Below are 18,451 nucleotides of genomic sequence, written 5' to 3'. Positions count from 1 at the left end.
AGTCTTTTTATTACAGTTTCCTTCTTTCTTGGTACAGCTACATTTACAGCCCCCAAATTACTATAAATGTAAAAATATGGTAGTGTTGTTATTTAAAGTCTTTTTAAAAAAATTTTTTGGGTCTCTAGAATAAACGACATTGTGTTAAGTTTTTGCTCATTTATCTTGAACATTTCCTCGTGAAATGTTTACTTGCTGTCCTTTGTTGGTAATCCACTCATTGCCCAATAACCAAATCTTGGATTAGTATTAACAGTGTCCCCTTGGAGACTAGTATGTGTGAGTTCCTAGGGGATGTTAGAGTCTTAATATTGTTCCTAACATTTGCTTTACATTAAGTTCAGTGAAATAGTTTCCTCTTCTCCCTCTCTCCCACTCTTCAAAGCACCTCTTCATTGTAGGTTTTTGTTTTCCTAGATGAGATGTATGAGATTCTGTCTAATCTGCCAGAAAGTGTGGCCTACACCTGTGTGAACTGTACTGAACGGCACCCTGCAGAGTGGCGACTGGCCCTTGAAAAAGAACTACAGATATCTTTGAAGCAAGTTCTGACAGCCTTGTTGAACTCGCGGACCACCAGCCACTTGCTACGCTACCGACAGGTAGGTCCAAGTCTCATTTTGTTTTCTGAGAGTTTGTTCTTAGGTGGTTTTTACCTAGTAACAGAATGTTTTTTGTTTGGTTGGGTGCTGGTGTTTTTTTGTTTTTGTTTGTTTGGTGTTTTTTTCCTCTATTCTTCATTTAATTTTGTAAAGTTTCTTGTTTTGGCCTTAAACCATTAAGAACATTTTTAGAACCAAGGGTAGGACCTTCTTTGGAGTAAGAAATAGGAAGGGGCCACGTCTTCAGAGGCTTTGGCCCTTATACTGGAAGGCTATGGGGAGCCAATAAAGGACTTCACCCAGAAGAGTAACCTGATGAGAGTTGCTTTTTAGAAAAGAAAATGATTCAGACTGGAGAGAGGGGAAGGGTTGAAGGGGGGACTGAACCTAGAGGCAGGAGCAGTGGTTAGGAGGCAGTTACAGTGATCTAGGTAATAGAGAGAACAGTAGCCTAATCTGAGATCCCTAGGGTTCCTCAGGGCATAATTTGAAAGCCACTACTTTTTGTCTATATAAGTTGTAAACTATGCTTCCCTAAGTAGTCATCGGGAACACAAGGTATAATGTTGGAAGAACCACATGGATAACTTGAACTCAGTTAGGCTGCTGCTTTATCTTTTTAGTAGAGCTCCGATTTTTGAGTAGGTAAATTAGCTGCCATCTATTTCTTACTCTAAAGCAACTGGATAGTTTCTATTGCTTCATCCTAGGTTTGGAAATTATCAAGCAAAGCTCTTAAGTTAACCTGGCTGAGCTATTATATTAGATAACTGGCTCCTTTTAACTTTCCTTTTCTGTTTTTGGAGAAATCTCTTATTTTCATGTTCTTTAGGTTTTATAAGTACCATCTTTATTAATTTTAATAGTGTTTGCATAGATGTCTCATTTTCATTGTTAGATAAAAGAAACATATTTTTCCTGGCAACAGGCTGCCAAGCCTCCAGACTTAAATCCTGAGACAGAGGAGAGCATACCTTCCCGTAGCTCCCCAGAGGGACCTGATCCCCCAGTGCTTACTGAAGTCAGCAAGCAGGAAGATCAGCAGCCTTTAGATTTGGAAGGAGTGAAAAGGAAAATGGACCAAGGGAACTACACATCTGTGGTATGTCTCTACAGCAAACTACCAAAATTTCAATTGCCAGTTCAGCTTCCTTGGTTCTTTTAGAGGATGAGACTGGTTGTAAGCATTAAAAGATGATGTGTATTATATTTAGAAATGTCATGTGGCTTTTAGTACCTAAAAATATGTCAGTTGTTTTAGCTCTGTTTCAGAAGATATGATATGATAGGGAAGATAGTGTCTGAAAATGGTTTTTTAAATTTGGCTTTCATCTGAGTTCTCTGAAAATTATTTTTATATTAAAAATTATGGGGAAATGGTAAATGATAAAAATGTAAAGTTAATTGGTTTGCCCCTTTTGAGATAACGTCTGAATAACATGTCCATATAGGGTATTCATTTTTAGATAGATGACTTTTAATTTTATGGTTTTAAAACTATATAGAAAATGATCATCTGTTAACTCATGGTCCACATTTGTTATTCAGTTGTTTCTTCATTTTAGCCTAAATAAAAAATTGTGGCCCTGTTTGGGTGACTTACCATGATACAGCTAATTTATTTGCATTCTTGCCTTATTAGCCGTGTATCTCTTGACTGCCACAAGTTAATTGTGAACTAAATCTCAGACTCCTCCTCTAATTAGAAATTACACTGTATTAAAATAAGGTGTTAGTTTTCTTTCGGATCTCTGTGCTGGATGACTTAGGAGGGAAGAGGAAGTGATTTTGAGAGTACACTGTTTTATAAATAATTAATTCTTGTTTTTTGTATACAGTTGGAGTTCAGTGATGATATCGTGAAGATCATTCAAGCAGCCATTAATTCAGATGGAGGCCAGCCAGAGATTAAAAAAGCCAACAGCATGGTCAAGTCCTTCTTTATCCGGGTGAATGATATTAATTGTTCGTGTTTTTAATGCTTATCTATGGGTAATTACCCCATGAACAGAACAGACTTATTTACATTTTGATTTGCCATGTGTATAAAACATCTTTTGGTTTAATTTGTTTCTCCGATTCTTTGAGAGGAAGTTGGTGAGGTTGCCAGAGTGGATGGATCTTTCCCTTGGTGGCCTGACATCATCCTCATAGAGACAGAGAAGCTGATGTGAAGTTGTTGGTTTTTATGCGGTTTCCAAGTGAATGTTCACACGCTTACATTTTGTTTCTTTGTTTTTTTCTATTAGCAAATGGAACGTGTTTTTCCATGGTTCAGTGTCAAAAAGTCCAGGTTTTGGGAGCCAAATAAAGTATCAAACAAGTAAGTAAATTCTGTAGTACTTTTTCTCCTCATCAGCTAGAAATCTGACCATTCTTATATTTCTAGATTAAGTTTTCTTTAGACTAGGTTTTAAATTTTTAAAAAGTCAGTTGAAGTGCCTTTTCAGTGCTGACTTAGAGACAACATTCATACTACACATTGCTACCGTAATTCAATTCAACTTCGAAAAGTAATACATAGATAACATCTCTTAAAATGTGTATACGTTTTTTTGGCACCCCGGTATATAATCCAGTAATTGGGCTTGTTGTAATTGTGTTCTATTTTATTCAGTTCAGATGGTGTTGTCTACCTCTCTTGATTCTCCATATTTAACCTTAAATTTTTATTCCACTAAATTCTTTTAATTCTGTGTGATAAAGTTATCATTTGTTTCGGGGAGTTTAACCAAGAGTTATACATTGAAGTTATATTTTTAAAAATAATGTATTTAGGCAGTTTCCAAATTCTGTGACTTGCTCTTATATTCTGTGACTGGCTTGTGCATGGGGCCAAGACCTGATGATAGCAAGAATTTGATTATTTTGTATAGTTCTGGGTATATTGAAGGAGTTCAATAAATACTTGTTGAATCAATTATTTTCAGCAGTGGGATGTTACCAAACGCAGTGCTTCCACCTTCACTTGACCATAATTATGCTCAGTGGCAGGAGCGAGAGGAAAACAGCCACACTGAGCAGCCTCCTTTAATGAAGAAAATCATTCCAGCTCCCAAACCCAAAGGGCCTGGAGAACCAGACTCCCCAACTCCTCTACTTCCTCCTACACCACCGATTTTGAGTAAGGCACCAGATGAAGTCATTAGCCAGTTCTCTCTAGATGCAAATATTGACTTTGTGAATCTAAATTTAATATACTTGCATATTGGAAAGATTTTCAGGTCATCCTTAAATGTAATCAAGTTATTATTTTTGCTTCACTTGGAATGTTAACAAGGAATTGATATAAATACTCTAATGTAACAGATGGTGAGATAGATTAACTTTTCGAACACTTTTTGAAAGTGTTTATTTTATAGGCTATAGGGTATTTAAGCTGAATTGTTTTCTTTTGTCCTCAAAGTCAGAAATAGTATTGCCAGTTTTAACTGGATGTCTTTTGGGTTTCCAAGGTACTGATAGGAGTCGAGAAGATAGTCCAGAACTGAACCCACCCCCAGGCATAGAAGATAATAGACAATGTGCATTATGTTTGATGTATGGTGATGACAGTGCTAATGTAAGTACCTTGGCACATGAGGCCCTACTTATTAGATGCCCATAATAAACTCTTTGTCCTTTGTGTCTAAACTTGATGACTGGGTGCCGTTTATTTAATGAATGTTTGTTGCTTAGTTTGTGGCACTTGGGTTTTTTTCTATAACTGACTTAGTTGATTTAAAAGATGATTTGCCTTAAATTAACCTGCTGATGGCTAGTAATTTCTTCAGGATGTTTCTCTAAAAGATTTTATGAAAGTCAATAAAATACAAGTTGCATATTAAATAGCTTGTATTTAATGTAACATAGAAAGGTTAGTTAAGATCCTCAGTTCTGGCAGGCTGCCTGGATCCATTTCTGTGCTTTACTGCTTACTTGTTGACGTTGGCAAGGAGCTTAAGTTCTCTGACCCTGTTTCATCTTTAAAATGAGGATAAAAATAGTACTTACCTCAGAATGGTTATGAGGATTAAAGGAAATAATGTATGTAAAGCCTTATTTAGTGTCTGGCATATAGTAAGCTTACAATAAAAAAAGTTTTTTAATGCAAACTCAGAGAACTGGCTTTGAAATACAGTTTTTAAAAAGTCAGTGCACTTTTGTAAACTTACCACATAGTCATAGTGCTTACTTTTAAATTCTGTGGTTATAAAATATTTCCAGTCTGTGGAAAAGGTAGTCAGAAAGGAGAGAGGTGGAAACAGAAACATTGAAAAAGGATTTGTGATCTTTGTATGTATCCTTAAGTTAAAGAATTTTAGTTAAAGGATTTTAATTGCTTTATTGAAGTTGTCTTGACTGAAGTAAAGCTAATACCAAGGAAAACCTTTGACATTATGTTCTTTAAAGACAGAAGAAATGTCTTTATTTCATAGGATGCTGGCCGTTTGCTATACATTGGCCAGAATGAGTGGACACATGTAAATTGCGCTTTGTGGTCAGCAGAAGTGTTTGAAGATGACGATGGATCACTTAAGAATGTGCATATGGCTGTGATCAGGGGCAAGCAGTTGGTAAGAACTTGTGGGCAAGTGTTATGGAAGAGTTTCCATTCATCTCAGTTTCCAGATGTTCTTTCTGTGGCTAAATGCTGCCTTCACTGGTGTTTTCCTTAGTGCCTTTAGAGTGGTCAGCCGATAACAAATATTGCTATACACTATAGGCCGATTGTTATTCTGACCCTTTGAGGATGGGTGCAAAAGGGAAAAACAGTCTTCCTTGGAGAGGAGCCCAGATTGTGAATATGACAGAATAAGATGGTGACATGTGGGCTAGTCAAAGGAAATTTTTGAGTCATGAAAACCATCTGTTAAGCCTAGTAACTAGAGAACCATTATGTTTCTGACTAGTATAATCTTTCTGGAACTGAGTTCTTTTGGATATAATAGCTTTCTAGCAAGATGATGTTTTTAGCATTGATCTTTAAAGTTTCATTTTCTCTAAATTATTATGCATCCTAGAAGAGAAACTATGTTTTGGTCCAAGTTCTAAATCAAATTATAATATTTATTTTATTTTGTTTTTTAATAATATTTAAATTTAGTAGTTATAGGGCTCCACGGACATTTGGAAAGAGAAGATTTGTAGAGGAGGCTTTATGGCTCATATTAATTTCTCTGTATTGATAATCTGTATTCAGCAGATTATCAATAAACAAAATGAATTGTAGGAAACCCAGAATGGGGTGACTCTATAGAGGAGATGGAAAATGGCTTAAAACTTCTGAAAGTCTGACTAGGACTATTCTTTCTGGATTGTTAGAGATGTGAATTCTGCCAAAAGCCAGGAGCCACGGTGGGTTGCTGCCTCACATCCTGCACCAGCAACTATCACTTCATGTGTTCCCGAGCCAAGAACTGTGTTTTTCTGGATGATAAAAAAGTATATTGCCAACGACATCGGGATTTGATCAAAGGCGAGGTGAGAGAGCTTTAGTTGCTTTTTGAATTTCCTAGGAATTCAAGGAAAATAGGCTAAATATAGCAAGCCATTTGATAAACTTTGTGTTACTTTCCTACTAGGTGTTCCTAGAATCTCCTCCTTTTAGGAGAACTACAGAAGTCCTGCTAGTGAAACAGAAGGGTGATTTTGAGATATGCTCTATACTTTCCCTTTGAAAGAGTTAATATCAGGAGTATAATTTGTAAAGGGACAGCCTATTAACCACTACCCTGGGTTTTCATTTAAGGTGGTTCCTGAGAATGGATTTGAAGTTTTTAGAAGAGTGTTTGTGGACTTTGAAGGAATCAGCTTGAGAAGGAAGTTTCTTAATGGCTTGGAACCAGAAAATATCCACATGATGATTGGTATGACATGGACCTTCGCTGTTGCGGGAGGCTGGATGTATCATTGGGGTTCTTTCTAGGATCTGCTTATGAAGTGATTATATATATCTCATTATCTCCTCTAATTAAGTGCTTCTTTCCTTGGCCAGGCTCCATGACAATTGACTGCTTAGGAATTCTGAATGATCTCTCTGATTGTGAAGATAAGCTCTTTCCTATCGGATATCAGTAAGTAGCACAGTCAAGAGTATACAGCAACCCCCACAACTTGAGCACCCTGAAGCACGTCATTAAATATAGAGCCATACTTGTTATCTACTTTTAACTGCTATTAAAAATTAACTACATTTTTTGCTACTTCTCTCAGAACTAAAGTATCATTTTATGTCAGCTAAATCCTGTTATGGATGAGAAGTATTGAATAATGTTGTGATAAGTTTGCTCGGTGACAGATGATTACTAGAATTAGTGGGATGATCACATTGTAAGGTATAAAAATGTCAAGTCCCTCTATTGTACACCTGAAACTAATGTAACTAATATAATATTATATACCAACTGTACTTAAATAAAAAATATTTCAAAATCATTTCTACATAAAACCTAGACAGAAAACACAAGGTCAGTCTCTGAAGATTCTATTAAATTCCATTCATCTGGATTCAAAAGTCCAGGTTGTTGTCATGGATCATACATACCTCATGCCTCTGTCCTCAATTTTACATTTTATAGGTCCTTCTAAAAATGTAAACTCCCACAATAATAATCAGATTCTGTAGTAAGAATTTATAATTTTTCCTACGTGAAGTAAATTGTTTGAATTTCTAGCAAGCTGGCAAGATAAATTTAAAATTCCTTTTTTGTCTCTCCCCCTTAAGAGTCTCATTTCGCTATAGGTACTCCAACTTATTCTGCATTCCAATTCTGACAACACATTCTATACTCCACGTTTTAGTTGGCAGCTGTTTGTATAAACTAGGCTCCATCAGCATCCAGAAAATTTGAAACAGTTTCATTTCCTTTGTCTCAAAGGAAGCACCTCAGGTTTGCTCTTTCCTCACTTTGTACACACTGTGGGGCAGTACTCCCTTCCTGAAGGCCAATAACTATTTCTTGTAGTAGTTGGTATTTTTGTTTCTCCGCGTTTTAGGATATTTTATTATTTGTGTCCCCTGCTCACAAAAATTTGATGCTATTTTCTGAGAGGCTAAGAAAAACCAAGGCCTCCAAAAAGCTTGGAACACCCTAACTAGGGAAATCTATAATAAGAATCCATGAAACAAAGCTAAATTCTATAAATCAAGGAGACCAGGAGTCTAAGATGAGAAGAGATTTTGACAAATGTTCATCTCTGCTTCTGTGCTCTCATTTCTGGTGATTTTTACAAATCTGTTTGCTAGATGTTCCAGGGTATACTGGAGCACCACAGATGCTCGCAAGCGCTGTGTGTATACGTGCAAGATAGTAGAATGCCGTCCTCCAGTTGTAGAGCCAGATATCAACAGCACTGTTGAACATGATGAAAACAGGACCATTGCGCATAGTCCAACATCTTTTACAGGTTAGTCTTTATTCAAGATGGGACTTGAATTAAATTTGGGGGAGTACTAGAGTTGAAGTGTGGGAAAAAGTCATTTCTTTGGGAGGTCTCATTTGTTTCTATTTTGATATTTACTGAATAGCTGGCTTTTTATTGGTTCACTTGTTTGATATTTTAATTGGACTTTTTTAAGTAAAGGTTTTTATATCTTACCACAGAAATTTCATCTAAAGAAAGTCAAAACACAGCTGAAATTGTAAGTCCTCCATCACCAGACCGACCTCATCATATGCAAACTTCCGGTTCCTGTTTTTATCATGTCATCTCAAAGGTCCCGAGGATTCGAACACCCAGTTATTCTCCAACACAGAGATCTCCTGGCTGTCGGCCATTGCCCTCTGCAGGTAAAGGACTTCATTGACCCCAAGTAGGTCAGGTCAAAGATGAATTTAAAATTCTTTCAGGCAACTTTATATTAGTGACTTTTGCTAATTGAAAAATCTTGATTTTCAGTTTATCTATCTATCTATCTATCTATCTATCTATCTATCTATCTATCTATAACCAAGTCATTGAAGCCAATGACTGCCACACATTTGTTCTATCATACACTTTTTTACTTTTTCTTTCTTGTTTAGGAAGTCCTACTCCAACCACCCATGAGATAGTCACAGTGGGTGATCCTTTACTCTCCTCTGGACTTCGAAGCATTGGCTCCAGGCGTCACAGTACTTCTTCCTTGTCACCTCAGCGGTCTAAACTCCGGATAATGTCTCCAATGAGAACTGGGAGTACTTACTCCAAGAATAGTGTTTCCTCAGTCTCTGCCCTAGGGACCGCTGCAGATCTTGAGTCAAGTGCCAAAGCAGTCGATCATGCCTTAGGGCCACTGAATTCAAATACTAATTTAGGGCAAAACACTTCCAGCTCTTCAAATTTGCAAAGGACAGTCGTTACTATGGTCACTAAAACTACTCACTTGGATGGATCTTCATCTTCAGAAATGAAGCATTCCAGTGCTTCAGACTTGGCATCCAAGAGCTCTTCTTTGAAAGGAGAGAAGACCAAAGTGCTGAGTTCCAAGAGTTCAGAGGGACCTGCACATAATGTGGCTTACCCTGGCATTCCTAAGCTGGCCCCCCAGGTCCCTAATACAACATCTGGAGAACTAAATGTTAGTAAAATCAGCACTTTTGCTGAACTCTCTTCAGTATCATTTTCTTCTAAAGAAGCTCTCTCCTTCCCACCACTCCATTTAAGAGGGCAAAGAAATGATCGAGACCAACATACAGATTCTAACCAATCAGTAAACCCCTCTCCCGATGAAGACACTGAAGTCAAAACCTTGAAGCTGGCTGGAATGAGCAGCAGATCATCTATTACAAATGAGCATGTGGGACCGAGTTCCAGAGACAGGAGACAGAAAGGGAAAAAATCTTGTAAAGAGACTTTCAAAGAAAAGCATTCCAGTAAGTCTTTTTTGGAACCTGGTCAGGTGATAACTGGTGAGGAAGGAAACCTAAAGCCAGAGTTTGTTGATGAAGTTTTGACTCCTGAGTTTATGGGGCAACGACCATGTAATAATGTTTCTTCTGATAAGATCGGGGACAAAGTCCTTTCTATTCCAGGAGTCCCCAAAGCTCTATCCATGCAAGTAGAAGGCTCTGCCAAGGAATTACAGACACCCCGGAAACGCACAGTCAAAGTAACACTGACACCTCTAAAAATGGAGAATGAGAATCAGTCCAAGAGTACCCTGAAGGACAGTAGTCCTGTTTCCCCTTTGCAAATAGATTCAGCATCTCCAACAGAACCAGTTTCAGCCTCTGAAAGTCCAGGAGATGGTGCAGTGACCCAACCAAGCCCCAATAATACCTCATCCCAGGATTCTCAGAGTAACAACTATCAGAATCTTCCAGTACAGGACAGAAATCTAATGCTTCCAGAGGGCCCCAAACCTCAGGAGGATGGGTCTTTCAAGAGGAGATATCCTCGTCGCAGTGCCCGGGCACGTTCTAATATGTTCTTTGGGCTTACCCCACTCTATGGGGTAAGATCCTATGGTGAAGAAGACATTCCGTTCTATAGCAGCTCAACTGGGAAGAAACGAGGCAAGAGATCAGCTGAAGGACAGGTGGATGGGGCTGATGACTTAAGCACTTCAGATGAAGATGACTTATATTATTACAATTTCACCAGAACAGTGATTTCTTCAGGGGCAGAGGAACGGCTGGCATCCCATAACTTGTTTCGGGAGGAGGAACAGTGTGATCTTCCCAAAATTTCACAGTTGGATGGTGTTGATGATGGGACAGAGAGCGATACTAGTGTCACAGCCACAACAAGAAAAAGCAGCCAGATTCCAAAAAGAAATGGTAAAGAAAATGGAACAGAGAACTTAAAGATTGATCGACCTGAAGATGATGGTGAAAAAGAACATGTCATTAAGAGTTCTGTTGGCCACAAAAATGAGCCAAAGATGGATAATTGCCACTCTGTAAACAGAGTTAAGACTCAAGGACAGGATTCCTTGGAAGCTCAGCTCAGCTCATTGGAGTCAAGTCGCAGAGTCCACACAAGCACCCCCTCGGACAAAAATTTACTGGACACCTATAACACTGAGCTCCTAAAATCTGACTCAGATAATAACAATAGTGATGACTGTGGCAATATCCTGCCCTCAGACATTATGGACTTTGTACTAAAGAATACTCCATCCATGCAGGCGCTGGGTGAGAGCCCAGAGTCCTCTTCTTCAGAACTTCTTAATCTTGGGGAAGGTTTAGGTCTTGATAGTAATCGTGAAAAAGACATGGGTCTTTTTGAAGTGTTTTCTCAACAGCTGCCGACAACGGAACCTGTCGATAGTAGTGTCTCTTCCTCTATCTCAGCAGAGGAGCAATTTGAGTTGCCTTTAGAGCTACCATCTGATCTCTCTGTCCTGACCACCCGGAGTCCCACTGTCCCTAGCCAGAATCCCAGTAGACTTGCTGTAATCTCAGACTCAGCAGAGAAGAGAGTAGCCATCACGGAAAAATCTGTGGCTGCCTCTGAAAGTGACCCGGCGCTGCTGAGTCCAGGAGTAGATCCAACGCCTGAAGGCCACATGACTCCTGACCATTTTATCCAAGGACACATGGATGCAGACCACATCTCCAGCCCTCCTTGTGGTTCAGTGGAGCAAGGTCATGGCAACAATCAGGATTTAACTAGAAACAGTGGCACCCCTGGCCTCCAGGTACCTGTTTCCCCTACTGTTCCTATCCAGAACCAGAAATATGTGCCCAATTCTACTGATAGTCCTGGCCCTTCTCAGATTTCTAATGCAGCTGTCCAGACCACTCCACCCCACCTGAAACCAGCCACTGAGAAACTCATTGTTGTTAACCAGAACATGCAGCCACTTTACGTTCTCCAAACTCTTCCAAATGGAGTGACCCAAAAAATCCAATTGACCTCTTCTGTTAGTTCTACACCCAATGTGATGGAGACAAATACTTCAGTATTGGGGCCCATGGGCAGTGGTCTCACCCTAACCACAGGACTAAATCCAAGCTTGCCAGCTTCTCAATCTTTGTTCCCTCCTGCTAGCAAAGGATTGCTCCCCATGCCTCATCACCAGCACTTACATTCCTTCCCTGCAGCTACTCAAAGTAGTTTCCCACCTAACATCAGCAGTCCTCCTTCAGGCCTACTTATTGGGGTTCAGCCTCCAGATCCCCAGCTTTTGGTTTCAGAAGCCAGCCAGAGGACAGACCTCAGTACCACAGTAGCCACTCCATCCTCTGGACTCAAGAAAAGACCCATATCTCGTCTACAGACCCGAAAGAATAAAAAACTTGCTCCCTCTAGTACCCCTTCAAACATTGCCCCTTCTGATGTGGTTCCTAATATGACATTGATTAACTTCACACCCTCCCAGCTTCCAAATCATCCCAATCTGTTAGATTTGGGGTCACTTAATACTTCATCTCACCGAACTGTCCCCAACATTATAAAAAGGTCTAAATCTGGCATGTATTTTGAACAGGCACCCCTGTTACCACAGAGTGTGGGAGGAACTGCTGCCACAGCAGTGGGCACATCAACAATAAGCCAGGATACTGGCCACCTCACATCAGGGCCTGTGGCTGGCTTGGCATCTGGTTCCTCCGTCTTGAATGTTGTATCCATGCAAACTACAACAGCCCCTACAAGCAGTGCATCAGTACCAGGACATGTCTCATTAACCAACCCGAGGTTGCTGGGTACCCCAGATATTGGCTCAATAAGCAATCTTTTAATCAAAGCTAACCCCCAGAGCCTGGGCATTCAGGACCAGCCTGTGGCTTTGCTGCCAAGTTCAGGAATGTTTCCACAACTGGGGACATCACAGACTCCTTCTACTGCTACAATGACAGCAGCGTCTGGCATCTGTGTCCTCCCCTCTACTCAGACTATGGGCATAGCAGCTACTTCACCTTCTGGGGAAGCAGAAGAACACTATCAGCTTCAGCACGTGAACCAGCTCCTTGCCAGCAAAACTGTGATTCTCTCTTCCCAGCGTGATCTTGATGCTGCTTCAGGGACCCAGGGATCCAACTTTACCCAGACAGTAGATGCTCCTAATAGCATGGGGCTAGAGCAGAATAAGGCTTTATCCTCAGCTGGGCCAGCCAGTTCATCCTCTCCTGGGGTTTCTCCATCCTCTGGACAGCAGTCAGCAAGCCCCTCAGTGCCGGCTCCCACTAAACCCAAACCAAAAATCAAGCGGATTCAGCTGCCTGTGGACAAAGGGAATGGCAAGAAACACAAAGTTTCCCATTTGCGGACCAGTTCTTCTGAAGTACACATTCCAGACCAAGAAGCCAACACGACATCCCTGACCTCAGTCACAGGGTGAGAGATCCATCACTTGGCTGTGCTGCATCTGTGGGATCTGTGCTCTGGATCAGAGGCTGTTGAAGTGGTAGCTTCTGGGAGGGACACTTCTCTGCCAGGTTGCAGTGGGCGGGGGTTTTCTGGGGTTTGACTTGGTTTTTGTTTTCTTTCCCTCAACACTGGTGATTTATAGAGCAAAATTCAGTTTCATCCATGGGCAGCTGGTCTTGGATGGAAGCACATCTCTACTCTTTGCTCTGATTTAAAACAGTGCTGCTGTGCTCCTGTTTTTTTTTGTTGTTTTTTTGCTGAGAGTTAGGATACTAAGGGTTGATTATTTCTGTATGGCAGGCAAGGCCACCTGTTGTAGATGGAGTCCTTCAAAAATATTATCATTGACATGACATACATAATGTGCATAAGTGCACCCGTGTAGTCACTATTCAGACCAAGATATAAAAACATTTCTAGTGTTCCAGGAGGTTCCCTCGTGTCCCCACAAGGTCACCACTATCTAACCTATGTTACCACAGGTTGGTTTTCCTAGGTCATAGATTTTATTATGTCATTTCCTTAGACTGACCTTCACATTTGGTATATATTTACTGGTGGTTTTTTCCTTGAAAAGATACAAATGATTCTGTTTTAGGACTCCAGGAGCAGAGGCTGAGCAGCAGGATACAGCTAGTGTGGAACAGTCAGCACAAAAAGAGTGTGGGCAGCCTGCAGGGTAAGCATAAAAATTAGTTCTCTAAGATTAAGTTGTCAGTTCTGTCACCTCATTTAAAAAATAGTTCTTCCTGATTTGTATTGATTTTTGTTGCCACAGTTTTGTTTTATTTATTTTTTTAGTGGCAATAACACATGCTTGTTAAAAAAAGAAAAATACCCAGCATGGAATTGTTTAAATAGTGGATAATGGTTCCCTATTTGTCCTGCCTAACCTCTTCCTAATCTATTCCTTAGAAGCAACCATTGCTAATAATTTGTTTTCATCCATGCAGACATTTCTATACAGTGCAGATATACATGGTGTATGTAAGAATATGTATATACTTTTTTACATAAAATGAATAATGCTGTACATACTGTTCTGTACTTGGTTTTATCACTTGTATTGTGTACACATTTCTGTGCCAGTATATATACACATATGTATACACATATGTGTATATATGTATATATATATAGGTGCACTTCATTTTTTTAATGGCTGCCTCCAGTTGGATCTACAATAATTGGTGCAGATCTGTAATAATAAATCTGTAATAATTTAACTAGCCCCTATTGATACACATTTAGGTTGTTTCCAAGATTTATTTAATTTTTAAAATTGAAAATTGGTGGTGGTGACTAGCTCATGCAGCTTAATTTTGTTTTTAGTTAAAACAGCTAAGTTAAGCAGCTCTTAAGTAACTCCAGAACTGCTTCTAACAAGTGTTCTTTCTTTTTTTTTTCTTCACCAATATTAAGGGTATGAGAAAAAAATTAGGACACAATCTACAACTTCAAAAGCAGAAATGTTCCCAATTGGGAAAGAATCCCATAAAAGACAGTTGTATGTTATGTTCCGTGCGGTAGTGTGGTGATGCTGCTTACTCAGCAGGTTCTGCACACAGCGCCCGGGGGTGCATTTCTGGTAGCTGTTTCGTATAATTGGCACAGCTGTCCGGCTGATTATGGACAGTTTTTATCTTTGAATTGAAGAACTAGTTGATGTTACATCTCATGTTTGGTGTTTTTTGTTGTTGTTGGTGGTGGTGTTGTTTTATTCAGGCAAGTGGCTGTTCTTCCTGAGATTCAGACAACACAAAATCCAGCAAACGAACAAGAAAGTACAGGTATGTGGGTGGGTAACAGGTTAGCATCAGAATGTCAAAGCCAAAATACTATGAAAATCAGATACATTACCTACTGATTTTCTAGATTTAAATAAATAAATAAATATTAAGTTCCAAAGAAGTTAAGTGATTCGCCAGAGTTGTAGACTGAGACTCAGAGCATCTATCTCTTGGTCCCATGCTCTTGCACTGCATATTCTGTGATCATCTGTCAACTAAAGGACCCAAGACTAAAACTTACAAATACTCTTCTGCTCTACTTACTTTATAGCAGTGTGATTTAAATAGTGATAAGCTGACTTCACCCCTTAGTTGTCACTGAAGAAAACCAAGAACGATTTTTGTCATACTAAAAGATAGCCAAATTTTGGTTATGACACCAGATCCATCTCCATAGCATTTTCCATCTGTCCTAATGAATTGGATCAGTAAACAACTACACTTTAAGATTAGAGAGCTCTGTATATAAGGCTGTGCCCATTTCTATTGAGGAGACTTCCCAAAAGAGAACTAGGTTGAGAATATATATAGGCATAGCATAATATTTGGCATATAATCACATTCTGCTGACTTGCTGCTTCCTCAGGAGGATGGATACATCTCTATGTAAGAAGGCAGTAAGTAAGGGCTGATAGTGCAGACTGGAGCCAGATGGGTTGAAATCCCAGCTTTACCACTTACTAGCTGCATGAACTTGGGCTGCTTAACCTGTCTCTACCTCAGTTTTCTCACCTTTAAAATGTCGATAATAATAACACCTACCTCACTGAACTGTTGGGAGGTTTATATGAATACATAAGGAATTCCTAAAAGAGTGTCTTATGCATAGTGTTTCATACATATTAACCATTATTATTTTTAACTTTGACCTTATTGAGGGCAGTTACTTAACTGAAAAACTATCAAATTGTCATACCAGAAACTACCACAGAAACAACATGAGTTTATGTTAAAAAAAAGAAAAATTTTAGTTTTAGTCATTTTTAGCTATGACCTAGATAGCAAGCTGCTCTACCTCTTTGAGACTCAGTTTTATTATCTGTAAATGGGAATAATTACCAACTATGGAATGTTGTTAGGCTTAGAGGTAAACGTATGTCAAGTCAGTGCTCAGTAAGCGCTTGCTGTTGCAACCACTTTGTCCCCTCTTTGTTCCTCACAGAACCTAAAACAGTGGAAGAAGAAGAAAGTAATTTCAGCTCTCCACTGATGCTTTGGCTTCAGCAAGAACAGAAGCGGAAGGAAAGCATTGCTGAGAAAAAGCCCAAGAAAGGACTTGTTTTTGAAATTTCAAGTGATGATGGCTTCCAGATCTGTGCAGAAAGTATTGAAGGTGAGGTTAAATTAGGTTGACCCACCAGCACAGGCCTTGTTGCAGCTAGATCTGCATTTTCTATATATTTGTACCACTTATATGGGCTGTTTTGTGCGTGCTATTGTGGAAGATACTCAGAGGCATTATACATTTAACTTGTCCTTAGGAAGTTGGTGTTGTTGAGAAATAGTTCATAATTTATGTGAAAAGTTAATGATACACACTGTGCTTTTTAAGATTGCACACACCCTCGCAGGGCACATGAGCACCCTCTGCTTATCTCTCTCGCTTTGTCTTACACCACTTCCTTGTGCTATTTAAATGCTATTCTCACCTTTGTCCCTTCACACAATTCTTCCTCCTGCCTGGAATGCTCTTCTATTCTCATTCACCTGGTGAACTCCAGCTCATCCTTCAAGATTCAGCCCAGGAAATCTTCTCTGACTTTCTGAGACAGATAAGCAGTCCCACTCCCTCCTTTCTGCCACTTTTAGATTCTTCAGTGTGTCTCTCTCATAGCTTAAAATTTATTTTGTAAATATTTGTTTACTCTTATGTCTTACTCAACAGGGAGCATCCGATAAGGGCTTGAATTTTATTTTCTTATTCATCTTTGTACCCTAAGAACATAGGTGTTCATTAGCTGTTGCAGGACTAGTGAATATTCTGTAGGCAATAAGTACTAGAAGAATTTGAAGGAAAGAAAGATCACTGTGGGTCAGTTTGGGTTATACAAAAACCAATGAAGATGAATAGAATAGAAGATTTTTTAAAAAGCAGAGATAATAGAATTTGGGTGAGGCAAAGAGAAGGCAGAGGGCTTTCTAAGAAGGTATGTAAGCAAAGTTAGCAAGACAGATTTGCATTTGGTGCATTTAGAGTAGTGTCAGGTGGGAATATGATGCTGAAATCCCTGTGAGAGATGTGGTGAGAGAGGAAATTGGGAAGGTGGATTGGGCACAGGTTTTGGAGGGCCTTCAGTGCCAAACCATGAGGCCTTTAAGATTTGGGAGAGTGTAATAAAAGCAGAAATGCAGGAAACGTAATGTGGTAGCTCCATATAAGATAGATTGAGTTGGAGACACTAGGAGGCAAGAGGTCACTAATGAGACTATTGCTACAGTAGAGTTGTCAGGTAGTAATAAAGCCTATTTCTAGTAGGAAAAGAAAGGAAAGAAGAATGGACATACTTATGACTGTGGATATGGAGAAGAGAGAGAAAAGTCAAAGATGACTGAAGATTCGGGCCCTGGGTGACTAAAAAAAAAGATACGTAAGGAGAACAAAGAAATAACTAGGTTGAGTGTATGAGTTCCACATAACACATACTGAGTGTGGAGGAGTAGTAAGAAATTCAACAAAGAGTAAGAGATATCAGAATCTTAGGTTAGACCTGGAAGGGATTGTAAAGGTTTTCTAGTTACACCCCTTAATTTTAAGGAACTGAGAATTTACGATCGCCCCACACTCCTGGTTAAATTGTTAATGCTAGTATTATGTTGGTTGAGGATACAGGGAACAGAATTAATATCAAATATTCAGGATTGGGACCCAGACTACCATCAAGGGATGTGAATGCTTTGGGGATTCAGGGGTCATTTTCAGAAGGTATGACTCTTCTTACTGCTTCTGTATCCTTTCTAACAGAAAAAACACTGCTGGGTAGTGCACCTTCCCAGCTTGTTATGCACCGAACTGATTTAAACTAACAAAACAAAATGTTCTGGCAGGATGTGTTTTCACGCTGTAGAGATACTAAACACAGTGCTTGTGCACACCATTGGTGTTGAGATGTTTGCTTGAATGTTTTATTTCCTCACAGATGCCTGGAAGTCATTGACAGACAAAGTCCAGGAAGCTCGATCAAATGCCCGCCTAAAGCAGCTCTCATTTGCAGGTAATGGCTAGAGCAGTCATTTTATTTCTCTCAGACTGATAACTTGTTGGTTTAAGTTACAGTGTTGATTTTACAAAAAAAAAAAAAAAAATCAACCTTTTTTTAAAATAATTTTTCACAGCTTTATTGCGATATAATCCTTATACCGTACAGTTCACCCATTTAAAAAAAGGCATACGATTCAGTGGCTTTTAGTATATTCAAAGAGTTGTGCAACCATCACTTCTATATAATTCCGGAACATTTTCATTATCCCTAAAAGAAACCTCTTACCCATTAGCAGTCATTTCTCAGCTGCATCGCCTGGCAACCACTAATGTTTCTGTCTCTGTGGATTTGCCTGTACATTTCATATAAATGGAATCATATACTATCTGGCCCTTTGTGACTGGCTTTTTTTCATTTAACATAATGCTTTTAAGACTTCTCTCTGCTATAACAGTGCATCCGTACTTCATTCCTTTTTTTTAACAAATGAATTTTTTTATTGTAAAATACACATGACATAAAATTTATCATCTTAACCATTTTTAAGTGTACAGTTCAGTGATGTTAAATACATTCACAT

At 39.2% G+C, this 18,451-nt stretch overlaps 1 protein-coding gene across 13 annotated transcripts in view; it reads left to right on the top strand.

Moving 5' to 3' along the window:
* The window catches only part of KMT2A (lysine methyltransferase 2A), a 78,089-nt gene that overhangs the window by 41,451 nt on the left and 18,187 nt on the right, over nucleotides 1-18,451 (top strand). For 6 of the 13 annotated variants that reach the window (XM_088791428.1, XM_088791431.1, XM_088791430.1 and 3 more), the window contains 17 exons: nucleotides 418-602; nucleotides 1,531-1,704; nucleotides 2,441-2,551; nucleotides 2,852-2,925; nucleotides 3,533-3,726; nucleotides 4,058-4,164; nucleotides 5,021-5,158; nucleotides 5,907-6,065; nucleotides 6,334-6,451; nucleotides 6,580-6,658; nucleotides 7,831-7,991; nucleotides 8,189-8,374; nucleotides 8,609-12,848; nucleotides 13,480-13,560; nucleotides 14,607-14,671; nucleotides 15,834-16,004; nucleotides 17,809-17,883. In XM_088791428.1, coding sequence (XP_088647554.1) covers nucleotides 418-602; nucleotides 1,531-1,704; nucleotides 2,441-2,551; nucleotides 2,852-2,925; nucleotides 3,533-3,726; nucleotides 4,058-4,164; nucleotides 5,021-5,158; nucleotides 5,907-6,065; nucleotides 6,334-6,451; nucleotides 6,580-6,658; nucleotides 7,831-7,991; nucleotides 8,189-8,374; nucleotides 8,609-12,848; nucleotides 13,480-13,560; nucleotides 14,607-14,671; nucleotides 15,834-16,004; nucleotides 17,809-17,883 — 6,318 coding nt within the window. Of the gene's footprint in view, nucleotides 1-417; nucleotides 603-1,500; nucleotides 1,705-2,440; nucleotides 2,552-2,851; nucleotides 2,926-3,532; nucleotides 3,727-4,057; nucleotides 4,165-5,020; nucleotides 5,159-5,906; nucleotides 6,066-6,333; nucleotides 6,452-6,579; nucleotides 6,659-7,830; nucleotides 7,992-8,188; nucleotides 8,375-8,608; nucleotides 12,849-13,479; nucleotides 13,561-14,606; nucleotides 14,672-15,833; nucleotides 16,005-17,808; nucleotides 17,884-18,451 lie in introns of all 13 variants that reach the window. The other 7 variants (XM_088791427.1, XM_074335396.2, XM_074335400.2 and 4 more) reach the window with 3 other exon arrangements.

Source organism: Rhinolophus sinicus, chromosome 14, assembly GCF_057876585.1.
Source record: "Rhinolophus sinicus isolate RSI-liver-muscle chromosome 14, RSI-T2T, whole genome shotgun sequence".
NCBI classification, from domain to species: domain Eukaryota; kingdom Metazoa; phylum Chordata; class Mammalia; order Chiroptera; family Rhinolophidae; genus Rhinolophus; species Rhinolophus sinicus.
This window is presented reverse-complemented; position numbering and strand designations above follow the sequence as displayed.